The sequence below is a fragment of the Carassius carassius genome, chromosome 41 (genome assembly GCF_963082965.1).
Source record: "Carassius carassius chromosome 41, fCarCar2.1, whole genome shotgun sequence".
Taxonomy (NCBI): domain Eukaryota; kingdom Metazoa; phylum Chordata; class Actinopteri; order Cypriniformes; family Cyprinidae; genus Carassius; species Carassius carassius.
In genome coordinates this window covers 16446471-16469529 of record NC_081795.1, presented here as the reverse complement: position 1 = coordinate 16469529, position 23059 = coordinate 16446471, and the positions used below count along the sequence as shown (strand labels likewise).

Below are 23059 nucleotides of genomic sequence, written 5' to 3'. Positions count from 1 at the left end.
ATTTTATTAGTTTTTTAAATTCTGTTTAGCTTTAATTAAATGTTATGTCCATTTTAGTTGTAGTATTTAGCATTTTAACTTTATTTCAGTAAGTTGACAAGGTATCATATCTACTTTTTATTTAAGTTTCTTCTTTTTTTATCCAATTATATTTTAAGTTTTATCTGAATTAATGAAAATGATTTTGAGTGGTTTAGATTTCTGCATCAACCACACACTTTTGTGGGTTAATACTTTTTCTGTACTTCACTCATGCCTCTCTCTGAAGATCTTTTACAGTAAACATGTGAATAGTGCTCAGATCATTTGCAGCAAATTTACTCCTTCAGATACATACCTTATACAAACATAATACAACTGAGTAGGGAGATGAAGTGCGGTTCTTTGACTAGATAACATGGATTGTAGAGTTTTTGTTTGTTTGTTTGAATAGCACTGTTCGTGTACATGTGGGATTTGAGTTGATAATGCAATTCAATAGATCATGTATAAATGACCTGCACTGACTCTTAAGGGCTCACTAAAAATAAAAAAGTACAGTATTACGGTCACCAAGGGCAAAAGTAATTATATCTATCTATCTATCTATCTGTGTGTGTGTACGTGTGTGTGTGCGTGTGTGAGTGCGCGTGCGTGCAATCTGTAAAATAATTAATCCTGGGATTAAGGTGACTAGTTTGTTGGAGGTCAGTATCAATTCGTTCCCCTGTAACTTCACATATTTCCTTTAGAGGCGCTAGAATCCCCTCTCACTGCTTGTCAGAACAAAGAGAAGAAGTCGTTCCAGCCTCTGATTGGTCGAGCCGTTGCTCAGCGGTATTATGTTTAACGCAACTGTCAACGAAGTATGAAAGCTTTGATTCATTAATAACATTATTTGAGAACACCCTCTATGTGAGGAATGAAGAATAAAAGGGTGAAACCCTCGAAGGGTGTAAACAACAGAAAGAGAGGTCAGTGGGATTGGTTTGGAGGTTGTTAGTTGTCGCAACTTTCTTTTTAAAAGATTTAAAACCCCGTAACCCTCGCGAGGACAAAACCTGCGTCTAAATAGTGGTCCGTCTACCAAGATAGTATTTTAATGCTCACTGCGTTTTGAGACAGACAATGCTTATTTGTTAAATAAGGACTGTAAAAAATAAACAGCTGTAACGTTATTCCAGGCACTGAAAGTTAGGAAACGCTGTTATTATTATGAACTCATATCTTTTTTACTATCTCACTGCAGTGCTGAGCGATGTGTCTCCATCCAGCAGTGTTCCTCCTCTGGTGGAGGGTCATCTGAGATGTTTTCTGAGGGTGACGGTGAGTAAAGTGCTGTGGACCATCCCCAGACCTCCTCCTGTGACTCTGGTCAGGCTCAGATGGTGGGGAGAGTCTTCCACTGGCACGTTCTTCAGGCCTGGACATGCTGAACAGAAGGGGGACAAATCCACAGCCCGCTTTCCCGTTCGATGTGGACCCAAACAGCTGACGTCTTATTTGACAGGTTAGATTTGGCTGCTATACAGGTGATGGCTGATTATTGACTGTTCCTAGAGAGGCATATTTACCTTTACATATGTGTGGGTTTCAGCGGGTCTTAAATAGATCTCAGTTGAACCTGCAGAAGGCTTGAATTGATTTGTGTGATGCATAGCTGAATTTAATCGTTCTTTCTTCACAGATATGGGCTCATTGGTGCTGGATGTGCTTACAAAGGTCGATCATTTGCCTATAGCTCGAGCGCAGGTCCCTGGGATTGCCCGGCTGTCTTTGTCTCACTCCATAAATGGATATTTCACTCTTGTTTCCCCGTCATCAGAAAAACTTGGAGAGCTTCAGGTGGGTGATATGCTCAGCAGATTTCACATTTATCATGTTTTTGTTTTCCCTACAGATTTTAGCGTTTCAGTTTAACTCCCATGTTGTATTCTGTTCATTTTGAACCAGAGAGGATTAATTTTGTGCTGCTTCATGTGTACCGTAGGTCACACTTGCCCTGGAAGCGTTAACAGAAGGATATGATAGCAGTAGTTCAGTACCCACGACTGATATGAGCCTGGACGCACAGGCTCCTGGGATTACAACTGACCAGAACATGTCTGTACTGCCATCCCAGGATCAGGCTCTCCCAAGAGTGAAGGAGACAGCTGGCAGCAGTTCTGGCCACATACCTAGGTTTGTTTGTTTTTTATCTTTTGGATGATTTGACTGTTGAATGAATAATGTGGAACAAACTTTAATGAAAGGGTTAGTTCACCCAGATTGCAAAATTCTATAATTAATTAATAACATGTCATTCCAAACCCGTAAGACCTCCGTTTATCTTTGGAACACAGTTTAAGATATTTTAGATTTAGTCAGAGAGCTCTCAGTCCCTCCATTGAAGCTGTGTGTACGGTATACTGTCCATGTCCAGAAAGGTAAGAAAAACATCTTCAAAGTAGTCCATGTGACATCAGAGGGTCAGTTAGAATTTTTTGAAGCATCGAAAATACATTTTGGTCCAAAAAAAGCAAAAACGATGACTTTATTCAGCATTATCTTCTCTTCCGTGTCTGTTGTGTGAGAGAGTTCAAAACAAAACAGTTTGGATATCCGGTTCGCGAACGAATCATTCAGTTCAACCAAATCGAACTGAATCATTTTAAACGGTTTGCATCTCTAATACACATTAATCCACAAATGACTTAAGCTGTTAACTTTTTTAATGTGGCTGACACTCCCTCTGAGTTAAAATAAACCAATATCCCGGAGTAATTCATGAACTCAAACAGTACACTGACTGAACTGCTGTGAAGAGAGAACTGAAGATGAACACCGAGCCGAGCCAGATAAGAAGAATCGAGGAGCTGATGATACTGCGCATGTGTGATTCAGCATGAAGCAGACTGACACACAGAGCATCTGAACCGAACTGATTCTTTTGGTGATTGATTCTGAACTGATTCTGTGCTAGTGTTATGAGTGCGGGTAAACCGAAGGCTTTAATCAAAGGCAATCATCGCAAATGACGCCATTACGTCGAGCCCAAAAGAACCGGTGAACCGTTTTCTTCAACCGGTTTATTGAATCGAACTGTCAGAAAGAACTACTGGTGATCCGAAAACCGATGCAACCGGTTCTTCACTCGTGAACGAGTCAGTCTTTGGTTTGTTATCTGGCTCGGCTCAGTGTTCATCTTCAGTTCTCTCTTCACAGCAGTTCAGTCAGTGTACTGTTTGAGTAAATGAATTACTCCGGGATATTGGTTTTTTTTAACTCAGAGGGAGTGTCAGCCACATTAAAAAAGTTAACAGCTTAAGTCATTTGTGGATTAATGTGTATTAGAGATGCGAACCGTTTAAAATGATTCAGTTCGATTTGGTGAACTGAATGATTCGTTCGCGAACCGGATATCCAGACTGCTTTGATTTGAACTCTCTTTCACAACAGACACGGAAGAGAAGACAATGCTGAATAAAGTCATCGTTTTTGCTATTTTTGGACCAAAATGTATTTTCGATGCTTCAAAAAATTCTAACTGACCCTCTGATGTCACATGGACTACTTTGATGATGTTTTTATTACCTTTCTGGACATGGACAGTATACCGTACACACAGCTTCAATGGAGGGACTGAGAGCTCTCTGACTAAATCTAAAATATCTAAAACTGTGTTCCAAAGATGAACGGGGGTCTTACATGTTTGGAACAACATGAGGGTGAGCTATTAATTACATAATTTTGCTATCTGGGTGAGCTAACCCTTTAAATCACTCCACTCACATGCGGTTCTTCAACAACAACACGCATCCTCATGACTGATTTTGTTATTAATTTCAGGCTGGAGTGTGGTCTATGATCGAATTTGGATAACATGTCTTTTTTAAATAATGGAATACAAATTATTTTATGTAAAAAATGTTTCAAGGAGTTCTGTGGTAATAGTTTTGTCCCCAGTGGTATTTTAGTGTTATTCCTATAATACTTATAAAAATAAAACAAATTCTATTCATGATTTATTAACTAATACTATTATTGTTTTCTTATAAACGCATAATAATAATAGTAATATGTATTGATTTTTAATCATATTTGTTAATGTTTGAATTACCGTTTACTTTTCTGTTTTCGGTTTTAATTTCAGTTTAAATTTCAGTAAAGTAATGTGCATTTTATTTTATCAGTATTTCTGTTTAATTAGAAATTAAATTTTTTTTTTCATTTATCGTTTTATTCATCTCAGTGCTTCAACTGCAACCTATTTTATTTCAGTTAGTTACCAAGGCACCGATTTAATTTTTTTTTTAAGTATTTAGTTTAATTTTTTTTTTTTTATTAAATAAACGTCAACAATAAAACATTGTTTTTGTCCAATATTCTTGTTTTAGAGGGAAGGATTACCTGTATTTTCAAGCAGATTCTTCTACTGGAAAACCTAAACCCACTTCTGCCCAAATTCCTTCAGCAAATGCACAAGCACCTGTTGACCTTTTGTCAGGTACAGTTCATTAACTTGATTTACTGAATTCATTATATTGACATTACTGCTGACCACAGCAACATGTTGGGTAAAATAGTGTGTGACATCGATGATTTCTAAGGACTGGTCAAATTAAAGAATTGTCTTCTGCTGATTGATCTTGAGTTCTTTTTAAAATTTAAAAAACTTTAAAATTTGAAACCTTATATTGTGTCAGTACAGCACTATACAAATTACACATTTTCTGTTAGAGATGCTTGTGTGCCAAATCTATAGACATAAAGAGACTCGTTACACTGTTTAGTGATGCATACCTGATGTATATGCAAAGTGTTTATTTATTCTTTACTTATTGTCCATTATATAGTTGACTCATTTTCATTATATTTTGTATTTTCCAGTTCTTCTGGAGCGTGGCAGCAAACTCCGAAATGCAATGGTGGTTTCAGCCTTAAAATCTGATGTGGGGTCAGATGTTCCTCTTAAGGACATTGCTCTGCCTCTCTCCACAGACAACACTGACGCCTTGTATGAACTCTTCTGTTTCATTTATATACTGTACCTATGAAGGGCCAAAATAGAAAAGAAAATGGTGAATGATGATGATTATAAATAATGTTAAACATCATCTTCCGCCTAAAGGCCAGCCAGGCCCTCCTCAGGAACTTTTCTGGAGAACATCCTTCAGTCAGAACTCCAGCCTAGTCAGAATAGAGTCAACACAGAGGACATGGCTGTGGATCTCTTGCTGGGAAGGTAGTCAAGGCTACTGTCACCTTTAGATAAGATAAGAAAATTAAGCTTTGCTTATAAATACTTGACAGAAATGTGAGTAGATTTTTGTTTCTCTATGTTTGTATCAAACCGTTTTAATGTTTGTAATGGCTCTGTTCCTCAGTGGTAATGGATCCGTGCTGCAGTTCTGGGATGGAGAGGGTTCTCTCCCAGATTTCTTTTCTAATCACAGTAGTGTGCTCATGGACAGCGAGCTCAACGACCCTCAGTATGATCAGAGTCTTCTGGAGAACCTCTTCTACAAAGCTCCTGTATGCCATACAGTGTAACCAGCAAACTCTTATATGTACTGTATTTTTCGGACTATAAGTCGCACCTGAGTATAAATCGCATCAGTCCAAAAATACGTCATGACGAGGAAAACAACATATATAAGTCGCACTGGACTATGTCGCATTTATTTAGAACCAAGAGAAAACATTACCGTCTACAGCCACGAGAGGGCGCTCGATAATGCTCAGTGTAGGCTACAGGAGCATAGAGCGCCCTCTAGCGGCTGTAGACGGTAATGTTTTCTCTTGGTTCATTTCTCTCGGTTCATGTCAAATTAATTTTGATAAATAAGTCGCACCTGACTATAAGTCGCAGGACCAGCCAAACTATGAAAAAAAGTGCGACTTATAGTCCGGAAAATACGGTAGCTGTGTTTTCTTTAACTTATAACTAACTAATCCAATTTTTCCCCCTTTTTCAGATATCAGATGAAGGTTTGGAAATGGACGATCAGAAGAAAGACCCGGCAGAGAAGCCAATACACACAAGACCAGCTAAAAATGCCTGGTCGGTTACTATAATGCAGGAAGAAGTGCTCAAAACTCATTCACTTAAGACAAAAAAATAAATACACAAACACACATGTGAATGTTTTCACATCTGTGTAAAGGTACAGAGATTTATACAATATATTTAGAATAATATATTTTTTAATTGCCTATATTTTTATTGAAGGCTTGATTCAGAAGATGTGCAGCATTCAGAAACAGGAGACGATTTCTCTGGACTTAGCGTGGATAAAATAGCTTTGCTTGGAGATATTCGGTTTGCCAGGGTCACCATCAGTGAGTTAAAAGTTCCCACTGAGAGTACTTCTAGAAGTCTATCTAGAAAAGGAAGGCCACCTCGTCCCGTCACCACAAAGAAATGGTACAGCGTTTCAGATACTTCACATTATCATGGCTAGAGATTTGTGTGTCCATTTTTCAGAACTAACCAGAGACAAATATCCTGTTTGTCTAGCTTTTATATCGTTGAGTACCTCTTTCCATTGGTCTCTGCTGGGTATGAAGATGTTCAACATGTACCTTCAGAGATTACTAAAGTTGTCTCTGGTAAAGTAACAGAGGGCGGTGAGTACATAAATTTTACTAAAGAGAACTAAGAGAAACCAGAAGTTGTGTAATGATCTGGGGATTCATTTTTGTTTCAGTGGTGACGTTTCAGCACCAAAGTTTGTTTCCAGTGAGGTTCGGCAGGTTGTCTCTTAAACAATGGTGGAAGATGAACGTCACATTCAAGATTTACTCCAGAAATAGCCTTCAAAAGACCGTAAGTGCAGTGTGTGGCAATCACCAAATCAAACAGACCTCAAAAATAAAGGCTGATCTGAAATAGAGGCCTGATCTTGTCTTGTGTGATGTTCAGCCTGTTCTCATTGGATCAGCAAAGTTTCCTCTGAGCTCTGTGATGCAGAATCAATCACTGAGCATTTCTGCTGCCCTTCCTGTTCAAAGACCGGATAGAAACGCTGATAAACAAGCATTTGGTCCTCTGAAGGTAATGTAATACTCATAAGAACCACATTTAGGAGATTTATTTGATCTAAGTGATTCGTTCTTTCTACTTTTTTAAGGTTTTGTTTGAATTAGCAGCAGACAAGAATGATTTCTCCACCAAAAAGAGAATTCTGAGTCCAAGCAGACCGCTTTCTTCCCGTTTGACTGAAGAGCATGATGGACCAAAGGGTTTATGTGTGAGCGACCACAGGAGAGACTCGTCTCCTAGTGCAGGTGTTCATCAAGTCCAGAGTATCCTGATACCTCCATCCACATCACGAGCTACATCACCACCCGTCAGATACCAGAGCTCTCTTCAGCAGGAAGTGGAGGAGACTGAGATTTTGATTCATATGTTGCTCATGGTGCCCGATGGGAAAGATTTTAACTGTGCACCCATGCAGCCCAATGTCTACTTGAACTGTAAGCTCCTCGGATCCGATGAAACCACTCGATCGACAGTGAGCTGGAGTCAGAAACATCCAACATTTGGCTTCATTCAGGTCCGTCCTAAATATAGAATCGAGAAAATCCAAAGCTTTACACATATTACTTAGTGTTCCTGTGATACAGCATAATTTATTAGAAAAATGTAGTTTGTTATTTGTTTTTAACCTGGTTTCTAATATGATGAAGGTGGTTCCAGTCGCACTGACCAGCAGACTGTTGGAGAGAATGAAGAACAACATGATGGTCATTGAAGTTTGGCTGAGAGCCAGTAACTCAGACCATGATAAACTCCTCGGTTTGGTAAAACTACCTCTCCACCAGTTCTACATGTCCTTCAGGTACCTTCAGTTCATATGTATGTGTATTATATACAGATAACATTAGTATATTGTAGCATATTACATATAGTATATTAATTTTGTAATTGCAGTATAATATTGTATTTATTATACATTTCTAATTAAAATAAATATGTTGAACACACATAATATTAATTGTTATAAATGTAATATTTTTGTATTATATAATAATATTAATAATAATAATAATGTTAAAAATAAGAGCAGTAATATATATATATATTTTACTGCTCTTATTTTTAACATTATTATATATATATATATATATATATATATATATATATATTTTATATATATATAGTAACATAATATAATTAATTAACTTTTTATGAAATATAGCAGTAGTTGCCATTAAATAAAACCAAAGCTATTAAAAAATTCAAAAGCATTTTAATTAATTGAAATAAATCTGAAATTCAAACCAGTTATACTCCTGTAGGGTTGTGGTTAATATTAAATGAAAACTTGTAAAATGTTGACTTGGCTACTAACTGAAATATAATTTTTTTTCTTACTTAAGTTTTAAGTGGAACTTTAAATAAGTTTTACATATTTTGAACTACTAAAATTACAGAAATTGAAATAAATATAGATTAGAGCTACATATTTATATATAAAAAAAATTATTAAAAGACAAAAACAAATAAAAATACTTAAATATATGAAATATTAAAATGACTAAATAACTTAAAAATATGAATAGATATTATAATAGTAAATAAAAACTGCTAAAATAACACTGGAAAAATGGAAGTTTAACCATTTTATTTTTACTTTATTTTGTCTCCAGAGACCCCAGGATCACAGAGCTGCTGTTGCAGTCTCCGTATCCAGTGGTTGGAGTGGACAGTTTTATACCTGTGGTTGATGTATTCAGCGGCAGCACTCGTGGACACCTCAGGGTGTGTCTAGCAATGGGTCTAGCACAGCAGATATTGGCACTGCAGCGAATGAGGGACGACGAGCTGAGCCCCGGGTCACCGCTGCCTCGACCAGCGCACATGTTAGACCACCGGCCACATGCAGAAGCCAAGGCTAGTTCTCTTTCAAACTCCCAAAAGCAGCCCTGATGCTTAAAGTATGAAGCTTAATTTGTTTCTGAATCAATGTTCTTGTAGGCCAGTACCACTGTGGATGTTCTGCGTGAGCATGTCTTCATGGTCCGAGTAGAGAGAGTGAAGGGTCTGACGCCTCTGCAGTCCACAGTGTGGGGAGAAGCTGACTGTTACATCCAGTACTCCTTCCCTGGACAAAATGACTCGAGAGAGGACATGGACCCACTTACTGTGGAGAGCAGTAAGCTGTTTTCTTGCTGACTGTATCAAAAAGTCTTTTTTCTATTCAGCTCAACCAACTCTCTGTTCCACAGATGTGGAGCTCAAGGCCTACCGCTCTCAGACCACTCTCTGTGTGCCTGACCCTGTGTTTGGACATAATGAGACTCATGTCCTACTGGCTCCTCCTGATGTCCCAGTGCAAAGAGTACTGCTGATCTCACTGGCCAGTCAGGGACCGAAAAACGGAGGAGGAGTGCAGTTTGAGGTTTGGTGCAGGTACAGTACATGTAGAAATTGCAGTTTAGTCCTGAATTTTATTTATTTCATTTAAAATGCATTTCTTTTATTTGGCAATAATTTCACTTCGATTTATATATATATATTTATATATTTATATTATATATATATATATATATATATTATTATTATTATTATTATTATTATTATTTTTGTAATTAAAATGTATCTTTTATTTGGTTATTTCAAAACCTCCATTAGTCTCTTATTTAATCTTTATTATTAATATTTTATTTTTTTTACATTTGAAATGCATGTGAAAGCATGTTTTTTGTTGTTGTTGTTGCTGCAATATTGTTTATTTAGTCATTTCTTTAAATTTTAGCATTTAAAATGTCTCTCTTTAGTTTGGCAATATTTTTATTTCATTTTGTTTATTTATTTATTTTTACGTTAATAGTATTTAAAACATGTCTCTTATTTGCTTTTATTCATTTATTTATTAATTAGCTTTTTACATTTTAGCATTTAAAAGCATTATTTATTTGTCGCTCTTATTTGGAAATATTTATTTATTCATTACATTTAAAGCATTGTTTTATTTTAGCAATATTTTATTTGCCAATATTATTATTTCATACTTTTATTATTATTATTATTATTATTATAATTATTATTTTGTGCATTTAAAAACATTTGCTTTTATTTAATAATATTTGCATTTAATTATTTACAAGCCTATTGAAACATTTGCAGGTATTATTATCCTAATGTTAGAGATCAGCTAGTAGCCAGAGGATTGCTGCCCGTGTCCAAACTGTGTGCCATGGTGACCATGCAGAAACAGGGTCAAACCGATGCACAACTGTTCTCTCTTCCTCTGGTACCGAGAACCGACCGACCTGTTGACACACAGCCTCAGCCGCCTGGTAGTTACATATCTAATTAACTTAAAACTGCAAACAAATAATATAGAAATTATTATATGAATTTAAGACAAATTAATAAAATAAAAGCTGCTTTTATCTGTGCTTACCTGTAGGGCTGCTTGAAGTGAGTGTCCAGTACAAGTCTCGCCCAGTGAGGAGTGTGATTGGAGTTGTGCCGTCCCGCAGTGTAATGCTGGTCGTGCAGGTGCACAGAGCAGCCGGGCTACAGGCTGCAGCCAAGTGAGTCTATCTGCCTCGAATCTACCTTCAGCTTTTAGCCAATTACCCAAACGGCAATCTAAAATGATTACAATGATCTGCCTTTACACGAATTACAATAAATACATGTAAATTGTGTTTTTATTTACCATCTTTTTTATTATTTCTCAGAGCTCTTGCAGATCCAGATAACGCACTGCAGTATTACTCTGAAGTGGGGCTTAACTCTTTCATCAACATGCAGTTGTCCTTCCTGCCGGACAGCGAGGTTCGAAGCACACGTGTGGCAGCCAGAAGTTTCTGTCCAGAGTTTGAACATCACGCCGAGTTCTGCTGTAACCTGCTGGTGCAGAGAGACAGCGGAGAGAGCATCAGTCTGGCTGAACTCCTGCAGGAGGCAGTGGCTGTCTTCACCATATACAACAGAGACACACGTAAAAGTGAGTTACCCAACCGAAGGTAGACCGATATGTGGAGATTTCATTTTATCATGACACGCTTCTGTTAAGGACGTTTGGATACCTTTAGGTTACGAATGACTCCAAAAAAACATTCAGCCCTTCATTACGTAATCCCATCGTGCAAAAGATCCAAGGTTGTGTGTAAGTGTAGATCTGTGTTGTAAGCAATAAAAAACTTGTGGGTAGATTAAGTTTTGTCTGCACATAAGTGGTTCAGATTATTATTTTATTTTCATTTGAAAAGGATATTTTTCCAGTTACTGTTCATATTTTCAGGCACATTTTTAATGCAAGTTTTTTTTTTTTTTTTTTCATTTTTATGTTTTTACACTTGCAATTCAGTACCATTTTAATATTTACTTGTTATTTATTAGTATTATCACTCCATTCCTGCATTATAAATACTGTGTACTGCGTGTTTTGTTTATCTCATTGTAGTAGCTGATACAAGATCGCAGGACACTGTCTTGGGCACTGTGAAAATTAAACTTGCAGATCTGATTCATAAAAGAAGTGGTATGAAAGTCTTTAATATTAATAGAATTTAAGTTGTTGATTTATTTTTATATTGTAGTGTTAATTAATATACATCATTTAGTATTTATTTATCTATTTTTATATTTATATGAACTTTTTAGCATTTAAAAACTGTCCTGTTTTACTTGGAAATATTTGTATGTTAATTTTCTTCAATTAATTATTGTATATAAAGAATTAATATTTAAATGTGTTTTTTATATATATATATATATATATATATATATATATATATATATATGAATGTCTACAGGCATATCTGGCTGGTACAGTCTGTCTCTACCTCCGAGCACAACCTCCTCTCACAGTCTGACCTCAGCAGGAGGGCTAGAAGTCTCCATTAGTTTTTCTCATCATGCCGATAGAGAGCGAGTCCTCAGTTCAGCCCGTGGTCTGGGATGGGACGTGGGGCAAAACAGTGAAGATGAGGCAGATATAGAAGACGAAGATACTTTGGAAGCAAGCGCAAAGTCTCTGGCATTATCAGTCTCCATGCCTAGAGCGTGGCTGCCCATCCATTGCCTGCTGCTGCCAGGACATGAAGACTTGCAGCGTTCCACCTACTGCTACTACAGATACAAACTGTACAACCAGCAGACTGTCTGCTCTGAACTCAGACATCCTGCTCCAGACGAGTGTGAGAGAGGAGAAGGTTTGGCCACGGTGGCATTTCAGGGGAGTAGAAGTGTGGTGCTGAGGAGGACCCAACCCCTGCGCTGGTACCTGAGGGAGGAGAAGCTGGAGGTGCAGGTGTGGGTGGCCTTTGGGAAGGAGAAGAGAGTCCGGCCTCATAACGCTGACCGTCTGGTGGGCTCTGCATTTGTGGATCTCTCTGCTCTTTCTGGGACTTTGAAGCACCATCAAACAATCAGCGGTAGATATTTGTTTTATTCCTTATTTATCTGTGAAGAGGCTATTTGTGCGCTTTAATAGCTTTTTATTTTTATGCTGGCATATTATTTAATCATTCTAAAAATCATTATGCAGAAGCACTGTTACCACATAACGATTTCTCCCTTTTTAAAGGAGTCATAACGTCGTATTACCTTGGATACCTACTGCTGTATTATAGTCTTTCAGGCCCTTCTAAAAAAGAAAAGTGAAAAAAAAAGAAGCACAGAGCTCCTCAGACCCTTATTTCTGAAGGCATTATTGTCTCGCGAGATCTGATGCGATATTTTGGCTGTCGTGGACGGTCATTATAATAATGCAAATGAAGGGCGCGTTGATTGGTTGCAGGAAGTGGAGGGGGTTGACAACGCAGGTAACGCTTTAGCATATCATTACAAACTGACATCATGGCGCAAGTTGTGAATGAACGCAACCGGCTTCCCGGCCAGTGTATAAGTACGAGGCGCCGTTTAGGGCTTGAATCAAACTTCATTCACGCACACATATGAAACACGCTTGCATATATACTAAGTACTAGTCACACATACATGTATATGAACTATCTACGCACATAAAGTTACTCATATGAGACACGAGCACAGCACACACACACAAATATAAGACGTGAGCACACACACAAACTAGACGGCGCCTCATATATAAGCGTTAGGCAATAAATAAACAATAACCGAATTCATGATGATCTCAGTCATTTGTTTTGTGCAAAGTACTTTAGCAGCCATTCCCCATACCTCGAAGCTAATACTCCTGCCAGTGTTGTGCCTGAACGCGTTCATTGAACGATAGTGTGTCTGACTCCCTTGTTCGATCTTTTTTCCGAGTCATTTCGTTCATTTAAGGGGCTTTAAATGTTACTATTAACTGGCAAATTCCCCGAACACATCAACCTACGCAATCTTGATCATATTCTGAATTAAGAAATCATTATAATGCAGTCAAAAGTCCGTTTTTGCAGTCCGTTTACAGGGAACATAAACAATTACTTCACCTCAAGTTTTTCGTTTATTTGTCTAGTGACAGACGCAATAGCATACAATAGCCACAGATGCTGTTTGTTACACACAGTAGAGCAATAAAAACACAGTCTTACCGTTTCAATTGCCGGCAATTTTGTTGGAATGGCGCTTTTCCAGAGATTCGATGCCAACTTCGCCTGATATTGCCCCAAATTTGTTAAGGATTTCGGCCTACAATGTTTAGCACAAACACGTAACGATAAGCCAGTGGGAAGGGTTGAAGGAACCGCGTCATTAAAAATGAATTTAATCCACTGGTCTCTGATAGCTAGGTCCGTTCTTGGTAGAGAAAACACATTTACATGTTGATTCTGGCAGTCAACCACAGAGCAACTCTTTCTCGACTGAATATGAGGGGGAGAGGGGAAGGGCGAGCTTCCTGCTGCGGTGTCCATATATGGAATATCCTGCCTCGCCTTGACGTCAAAACGAGGAAGAAATCAAAATCTCGTATTTGAGTGCGCGTGCACGTGGGCTATTTTACAAACCCTGAGGTAAACAAACGCTTCACTTTTAAATATCGGCTTCCCGGCCAGTGTATAATCGTTAGGCAATCATAACATACATTGATTCTCGTGGAAAAGTGCAAATTGTGGGTCATGACTCCTTTAAACGGTACATTGCAAGACAAGTAAATTTATACATAGCGTTCAAAATCTGGGCTCTTGGTAAGAATTATTATTTTGTTTTTTTGTTTTTTAAAACGTTTTTTTTTTTTTTAAATCTTCACCAAGACTGCATTTATTTTATTTTATCCAAAATACAGTAAAAATAGTAATATTATGAACTGTTTTCTATTTGAATTTTAAATTCTGTGATGACAAAGCAGAATTTGCAGCATCATTACTCCAGTCTTCAGTGTCACATGATCCTTCAGAAATCATTCTAATATGCTTAATTTTGCTGAAAGATTCTTTGACAAATAGAAGGTTTAAAAGAACATCATTTATATGAAACAGAAATCTTCCATGACATTACAAATGTGTTTTTTTTATGGCAGTGTACATTTCCCAGTTTTTACAAACATTGAGGTTGAGTGCTTTCATCAAACTCAACCTTTTTCCCTTGTTCAAGCCTTTTACCAACGTTACTATATAAAAAAAAAAGTGCAAATATTTTCCTTTTAATTTATACAACATTTAATTTTATATAATTACTAACCAATATTTGGAGCCAAACTAGCCTTTTAAAGGCCCTTCCTTTTTTCTTTTCTTTTTTTTTCTATTATCAAGACTTTATTTATAGAGAAATATTTGGTCATATGGTTAAAAAAACAGTATATCATATTAATATAAAAATAAAACAATACATACAGGTGTAGTTTAGTTTAAGGTCTTTTTTTCTGAAGGTTAAGCACGTCCCTTCATTGCCATTTTGTTGAAGAATAGAAATTTGATTTAATTCAAAACATTTCAGTCCCGAGTTTGAAGTCCATTTCTAGCAGATCTCAGAAGTGCTAGGAAAATCCTACTTTCCAATGATGTGTCCTCTGCTCATATCTAATATATTATTTTGGTAACATGAAATCTTTATTCTCTCCTCATTTCTCTCTCTCATGTTAGGTGTGTATCCTCTGTTCAAGCGCTCTGCTGTAAACCTGAGTGGTGCTGCTCTCAGAGTCCATATCACTGTCACAACAGACTCTGTAGCACATGAGCCTCAATCTAGTGAGGAGCTCAACAGCTCAGTAGAGGATGAGGAGGATGGAGGCTTCCCCACCACAGCACTGTCTAGACCATCTCAATCCCCCAGCAAACAGCTGATCAAACCAGCCATGATCACTGATGCTCCACCATCCAAAGAAATCAGCAACGATGAGACCTTCATAGCCAGCATTACTGTGGACAGAGCTATGCATCTGAGCCTGAAGGGTGAAATAACCAAAGTTATTACTGATTTTACTTCATTCTCATTTGCAAGTACCTTGTATTTATGATGTTTAATGCTGATGTCATCCTCAGGGTGTCCTCTTGCTGAGCGTGATTGTGGATTGCCTAGCTGCTGTGTTTCTTATGCCACCGCCGATGTCCCGGGCACAGTGACAACAGCACTGGTCAAAGACACTGACTGCCCTGTGTGGCACCACCAGCAAGAATGCAGGTAAACCCATTTAAACCCATTTGACATTTCTTTTAGGGATGCACCGGTTGACCGGCCATAAATCGGAACTGGACGGTTTTTGCTTAAAATACCCATTCGTTTGAAAAGCCAGATGTAAACATCAGTTCTGTACAGGATGATTATTTTTATTTTACCTTAAAATTATATCGACTGAATTTGGTTTTAAAATCACCTGCTGTAGCACACTGAAAAAAAAAGTGTTTCATTGTTCCAATTAAAAACATTTAGGGTAATGATTCACATTTATATTTTTTAACTTGAGACAATAGTTATTTATTTTTCATTTTTGTGTTTTACTATGTTAATGACACATGAGTGTTATGTGCCACATTCAGCGCTCCCATGAAAGTGATGTAAGGTGTGACAAATTAAGGGGGGCCACTCAAGTGGGAAATGCAGTACAGGAAATGCATGTTAAGACCAAGTGGAAGCGGTCATGCATGTATGCATCTTAATACCAGATGGAAACAAGTCCAATGTTAAACTTATGGCTGTTGTTTTCAGACTGTTGATAGAGCTACTTTTGGATCCCCAGCAGTTCTTGGTTTTCAAAGTTTGGCATAAAGGAGGTAATTGCAAAGCAATCATGCATGATGCCCTAGCATTGTGGCAGCAAGTTTTGAACATGCAGGCACCATGTATATTTTCATCAGAAAATATAAAAAGTGGTTTTGCAATATGTTTTCTTTTGCAGAGGTTGAGCGGGTGATTGGATTTGTGTCTGTAGACCTATCACCACTTCTGTCAGGATTTCAGTCCGTTTGTGGCTGGTATAACATCACTGATTTCAGCGGGCAGTGTCAGGGGCAGCTGAAGGTGTCTGTGTCTCCTCTGAGTGCAGTACAGGAACTCCGGGCACAGAGACTGACGGCCCACGAGGCCGTCGCTCCAGATTCAAGTGTGAGCCATTTATAGAGTTTTGTTGTTTTGTTTTGTTTGCTGAATTGCTGCTTATGAAATCTTTTTTATTATTTTCATTGTTGCGTACTATTTTTTGTGGAAACCTTAATACACTAGAATTCAAAAGAATCCTGAAAAAGAAATGTATCCTGATTTCCACAAAAAAAAAGTTATTTTAAACCTTGGTGAGCATAAGAGACTTCTTTCAACATTATTCCAAACTTTTGACCGGTAGTGTTTAAAAAGAACCTGTTATTTTGACCTGATGATGTTATATATATGTATATACAGTTATCTCACATGGTGTCTCACATGAATATATTATATATGATGTTATTTCTATGTATATTCAGTTGTCTCACATGGTGATGATTATGTATCCTTTGCAGGCTCTCTTTAGTGCACTTCCACTTTGCTATCAAACGACGTCTACGTACAGCAGCTTCCCCAGCCACATCAGTCGATTCTCAGAGCAGAGGATCAGCACACCTCCTGATCAGTTTGAAAGACTGCTCTCTGACAGGTGTTTCTTTAGGAAAGCTGCATTATTATCAGAATTACTGTCTGAAGTAATACCTGTGGGGATGTGTTTTCAGGTCCAGTGTGACGGATCGTCACGATGAGCACATGGACAACATAAGAATGTTCCATCAGACTCTGCGTGGGGATGAGAAAGCGTCTCACTCGTCCATGGCTGGAGATTCCCACCCATCCAGTTCAGCACTCTTCTCTGCCCTCAGGTACACACACTGTCCTCCACTTCCTACATGAAAGGAGAAGAATTATCACCAGATTCTGATCAGATTCCACATATCTGTTTACATGAACCGTTTCTTGAGCAGCAAATCAGCACATTATAATGAATTCTGAAGAACCATGTGACATGATTGACACAGATTGGAGTAATGATGCTGAAAATTCACATGAATAGATTTCATCTTTTCAGATTTGGAGATTGGGGGGGGGGGGGGGGGGTATTTATGTTGAATGACAATTCATTCCACTTTGGCTTTCATTTTTGATTGTTAATGGGATTTTTTGTTGCATTTTAAGGAAAAACCTCAGTGAGCTGGATGATATTCAAAGATATTTCAGCCGAAAGTTGTCCGCTCCAACATTCCCAAAGCTGAGTGAGCTGAGAGGAATCTCCAGTCAGGACGAACACAGAGACTCCGAGACAGACACCACACAACTGCTACTGAAGTCCAGTCAACTGGTGGGAGAGGTCAATAACATTATAACAGGTGAGATCTGTTTTTGATTTCCTGTTTATTTAAAGGCATTTTAACTTTACATTTCTTTTAAATCAGGCTTAAGTGAACACCAGACGGAAGAAGCACCAACTACCCATAAAAGCTCTGCTACTCTTGTTGTGGTTGAGGAGCACTTAATGTCTGGGGCTGATCGGCTGATATTATCAGAGTCTGATAGCTGTGAGATAGAGCCACACTTTCATAAAGAATCAGACATGATGTTGGAGGATGAAGATGAAGTCTCGCCCATCAGCTCTCCTTCTCCAGCACAGACTAGACATTCACCAGCTGCTCCTGAAAATGAAAAGCTCCAGCACAGCTCCAGCGATCACTCATCTGATGAAGATGAGGGCAAAGAAGAGAAAAGAGATGAGGATGAGCATGAAGATTTTGAAGAAACTTTAATACAGCCCCGAACACTTAATGAGGTCACTTCAGTCACAGACAGAACCAGCCCTTGGACCAGCCTTCTGTCTGACCCAGATATGGGATCCCTGGAGAGTCTGGAGTCTCATGACGACACCATCCACACTCGAGGGATGGAAAGAAACAGCAGAGAACTTCTTCCAGACTTCAACCAAGGTGTTGATTCTGATTCAGATGTCTGTGTAAGATCTGAAACTGATCTGGAGTGGCACTGTGGCATTATTGCCACAGATCATAGGGAAACACAGCCTTCTCCAGATAGTCTGGATGGAGATGCTGCTCTTTCTAGTATCAGTGAGGTGGAAGATCATGAACAAAGTTACAGTGGGCCCGAAGAAAGGGATGAGAGATCAAACGTGCCTCCATGTACAGCAACAGATGATGAAAGTGATGAGTGGACAGCAAAACCGTATCCTTCCAAGCTTTGAATGACCAAAAAAAGTCTTTTGTTTTTCTAGTTCTTTTGACGGCATATGTTACATGCTGTTGATAACCACGGGAAAAAAAAGTCCATCTTTATCTGCTTCAGTTTGTAAAAACCAACAAAAAACATTGACACTTGCCCCATAGACTTCCTTTTTAAGGGAATTTAAAATGGAAGTCTGTGGGACAAGTGTTCTAAACTGCTGCTTATTAAATGATAAGACGTTATTTTTATCTAAGCCCCCTGTGCAGTTTGGAATCTGTAGAGATTCCAGATTTCTTCCTGTCGGCTCAACATCTGGAAGCGTCCATGAGGACTTTGAGGATGGCACCTGTCTTTCCATCGGCAACAACTGATTCTGTGAGTACTCGCCCAATATTATTATTATTATTTTTTTAACTACAATAAAGCTGCTGCAACTGTTTTGTAATCCTGACAATTTTAAAGGCGCAGTATGTATTATTATTATAATACCTTAAAAATACCGTAATATGTTTGCAGATATTCATATACTTGTTTCTCCAAAAAAACAATGCTGCAACCAGTTATTCAACTTTGAATATGCGTTCCGTGTCGGAATGTCTGTTTTTGTTCTGGTCCATTCAGTTCCACCCACTAGTATTACCCAATAGTATTTCAACACCCTTGGTTACAAAAACAGAGTGTATTGCAGCCATGGAAGCCAGCAAATGAACTCGGTCAGAGATCACAGATTCTACACGACCTAAAAAGCCTCAAAATCCATGTAAAAAGCTCTATGACATTAAACTGCGGATAAATCAACTCATCAACCTATAGTGTAAAGCTTGTCTACTTCCATTTTCAATTGTGCTTGTTCCTGTTGCATGTGTTCAATCTGACAACCAACATTAGCGTCAAGTCTGATATTTTAAACTAGGCCTGTTTCAACGACCCATTTCAACTGCGACTGCTATATGAATGACTACGTTTTCAAATGTGCTCCAAAATGACCAACCTTTATCTGGACAGTCTACAAAGTTCATGAATCTTGGTCCACTTTCTTATTTGTAAAATTCGTTGTTTTTAAGGCTGTCGAGATTTAGCTATTAAAATTCATTCTTTGTAGGAGACTGGAAATCCTGGAAATCTATATAGAAGACTGCCTCGATCAAGACCCAACATCCCTGCATCCCAGAGAAGTGAAGAGACCAAAAGAATTGCAAAAATATTTGCTTCAAAGTTAACAGAAGAAAGTTAATGTTCTTCTAATCTGTGTGTGTGCTTTAGTTTTTTTATATATTTAAAATATGTGACGCCTATTTATTTCTTGAGGAATGCAATATTCTTTTTAACATTTAATTTTGGATAATGTGAGCATTAAAAAACTTGTTTATTTACAATAATTAACTATTTTTTTAATAAAGAATTTTGTATTTCCATCTACGGGTAATTGTTTTTTAAGGTCCCATTCTCACTATTTAGTTTTTCCTCTTATAAACGTTGTCAGTTGTCTGGTGCAGTTAATGTCTGTCAGACTGAGCTGCTCAAAGACTAGAAGCATTTTGCTGACAGATGAGGAAATTGCCCAATTCCTTGTGTTGACCTTCTCCTAAACCAGATGAATCAACTGACAGACTATAGAAGATGGCAGCAAATTAGGCTAAATATAATAGATGAAAACTATTGACCATCACCAATTATTAACCGTTTTACTACCTAGAGTGGACTCTGAATTGGTAAGGTCTTGTAAAATGACTATTTTACAAAGTGGTTTTAACAATAATTTAGTGCTTTTTGCAGAGTACCCAGATCACCAGCACATCTTTACTAGAGGAGTCTGTCAAATGTTTGGTTGAATCTTCTCAAGTGGCTGTAAAGCAGCATGTCTTTGTGGCCATCGGCGAGTCTCAGAGCACAAATTCCAGCTTGTGTCAACACAGCCATGATGCTTTAGAGTAATAAGATGTGATGTTGGAGTTAAAGGATGATACTGGAAACCAGGTCGAAAGATAACAGGAGCGCTGCCGCTGAAAACATTGATTGTGGTTGGTGAGTAAAAATCAGCAAGACCGTAAAAATCAGCATCTTGACTGCATATTTGTGCGCTAATGATGAGGTTTTGGATCTTTTCAGCTTGAAAAAAAGGCGTAGATGAGCTTTGAAGTGATTCCACAAAATCTGTCAGCAGAAGTTTTCTTTCCATGAACTTCTGCCAGAGATTCTGTAGAGCAAAAAACAGAAATCGCAATCAAAACTTTGAAATCAATCTTACGTCTTTGAAATCTGCATTTCATGAAACCATATCTCAGATGTACCTCAGACTGATGGAAGGATTGGTCTTCTCCTTAAGAAGCTTATGAATCGCTCGAGTTTCTCCTGCAAAGTTTCTGCATATGGCACAAGAAACATTAGATCAGTTATATACAGTGACGCACATTAGAAAAAAAATGCATTACATTGCAAGCTTGACAGGACCTAGCCAACTTTCTCTGTTTGGGTTGCACTGAAGACACCATTTGACCAAGAATCTGGTACTTTCCAGCTAAAAGCTTTTTAGAGTTGTTCAGATGTGGCTGATGTGCTAAGTTCCTCTCCGCAAGCCAACAGTTGGAGGCCATCAAGATCTTTTTACACCTCTGAAGATGCTGTAACTGCAGGCAAGTCCTTCAGATCAAGTTAGTCATATACAATGACACTATAAATGTATTTAGACACTTTTGAAATCTTATTCATCTGTAAACAAACGCTATCTGACATTTTCAATTTTTGCAAGCAGCTAATCTCAATGACATTTTTAGTGTAACTAACATTTGACAACCAGACCTTTTTTTATTGTCTGTTTGTAATTTGATGTTGAACAAAACTTGAATGAAGTCTGACATTTTCATCTTTCCTTACCTTGTCTTCCAAGAGCTCCAGAAGTTGAGCTGTGTTTAAACACTTGAGATAGTCCAAATTTAGCATTGAATCCCTTTTATGAGGCATTGCAGCTGTGGTAGTACACATTTAAGAATCTGTTTAAAATATACGAGGCTGACTCCAGCTCCTTATTCGCCAGCTCCTTATTCGCCGAACTATCCGTTCCACCTTAAAAATTTCGGGTGGTTGTTAATCCTTCCCCCTCAGTGCTATTGGTTGTATTTTTTAAAGGAACAGTTGCACAAAAATGGCATGCTCCAGATAACAGTTAATAATGAAAGGAAAAAATACATAGTTCTGTAAAAATGTATTGTATGTTTCAATAAATGATTCACGTGACTAATTCAGGCAGAGTTCTTTTTTTATTTAAACTCCATGCATTACACAATGTCTTTTTCAACATACCCTGTATGAATGGAACACGATAATATTGTTTGCAGCTGTGATGTAATGGTTTTGTCATTTCAGATCTTTATTAAAATGTATCCATTACTGTAAAAGATTTAAAAAACATACATTATTTAACTGTCGCACAAAATCTTGTTTTACTGCAATTTCTGTTGAAGAAACATGTGCCCTAGTCAACTGTATTCTGACAAAGCAGAGTGGGCATGTCATCATTTTGTTATTTCAAAGGTTCTCTGACATTTTCTGATGTTTTATTATGGAAATATGACCCAGACAAAATGCCCTCCAAAGCATCTGTATATGCCGAAAAAGCACATTGGGCATGTCATCATTTTCTTATTTCAAAGGTTCTCAAAAAAAGGAGCACGTAGAGGGCAGGAGTAATTCACTTTCTAACGAAATCCTGCATTAGAACATTTTCTGATGTGTTATTATGGAAATATGACCCAGAGGAAATGCCCTCCAAAGCATCTGTATATGCCGAAAAAGCACATTGGGCATGTCATCATTTTCTTATTTCAAAGGTTCTCAAAAAAAGGAGCACGTAGAGGGCAGGAGTAATTTACTCTCTAACGAAATCCTGCATTAGAACATTTTCTGATGTGTTATTATGGAAATATGACCCAGAGAATATGCCCTCAATAGTAACTTTATGTACTGAAAAAGCATATTGGGCATGTCATCATTCTTCTATTTTAAAGGTTCTCAAAAAAAGGAGCACGTAGAGGGCAAGAGTAATTCACTGTCTAACAAAATCCTGCATTAGAACATTTTCTGATGTTTTATTATGGACATATGACCCAGAGAATATGCCCTCAATAGCAACTTTATGTGCCGAAACAGCATATTGGGCATGTCATCATTTTCTTTTTTCAAAGGTTCTCAAAAAAAGGAGCACATTGAAGGCAATAGTAATTCACTCTCTAACGAAATCCTGCATTAGAACATTTTCTGATGTGTTATTATGGAAATATGACCCAGTCGAAATGCCCTCCAAAGCATCTGTATATGCCGAAAAAGCACATTGGGCATGTCATCATTTTCTTATTTCAAAGGTTCTCAAAAAAAGGAGCACGTAGAGGGCAGGAGTAATTCACTCTCTAACGAAACCCTGCATTAGAACATTTTCTGATGTGTTATTATGGAAATATGACCCAGAGAATATGCCCTCAATAGTAACTTTATGTACTGAAAAAGCATATTGGGCATGTCATCATTCTTCTATTTGAAAGGTTC

General features: G+C 37.7%; 1 protein-coding gene across 1 annotated transcript; it reads left to right on the top strand.

Moving 5' to 3' along the window:
• Positions 1–815: 815 nt before the first annotated feature.
• Positions 816–20081, top strand: LOC132122880 (C2 domain-containing protein 3-like). Its single transcript, XM_059533372.1, has 33 exons — positions 816–953; positions 1229–1489; positions 1667–1824; positions 1970–2160; positions 4356–4465; positions 4849–4975; positions 5090–5203; positions 5346–5493; positions 5937–6022; positions 6191–6385; positions 6479–6588; positions 6669–6787; positions 6884–7015; positions 7092–7517; positions 7651–7802; positions 8614–8857; positions 8942–9119; positions 9193–9376; positions 10094–10266; positions 10380–10506; positions 10657–10925; positions 11385–11462; positions 11737–12357; positions 14974–15282; positions 15373–15511; positions 16037–16101; positions 16227–16432; positions 16822–16955; positions 17029–17172; positions 17486–17676; positions 17743–18520; positions 18787–18895; positions 19623–20081. Exons 1-33 carry the CDS (start codon positions 902–904, stop codon positions 19752–19754), a joined length of 6462 nt encoding a protein of 2153 aa, XP_059389355.1. The 5' UTR covers positions 816–901; the 3' UTR covers positions 19755–20081.
• The last annotated feature ends 2978 nt before the right edge of the window (positions 20082–23059 follow it).

Excerpts from the sequence above, each read along its gene's own strand:
- LOC132122880 (XM_059533372.1), top strand. The coding sequence starts at position 902 with ATGAAGAATAAAAGGGTGAAACCCTCGAAGGGTGTAAACAACAGAAAG. Across the intron at positions 954-1,228 it reads TGTAAACAACAGAAAGAGAG|TGCTGAGCGATGTGTCTCCA; the intron begins GTCAGTGGGATT and ends ATCTCACTGCAG. Across the intron at positions 6,788-6,883 it reads GAAATAGCCTTCAAAAGACC|CCTGTTCTCATTGGATCAGC; the intron begins GTAAGTGCAGTG and ends TGTGATGTTCAG.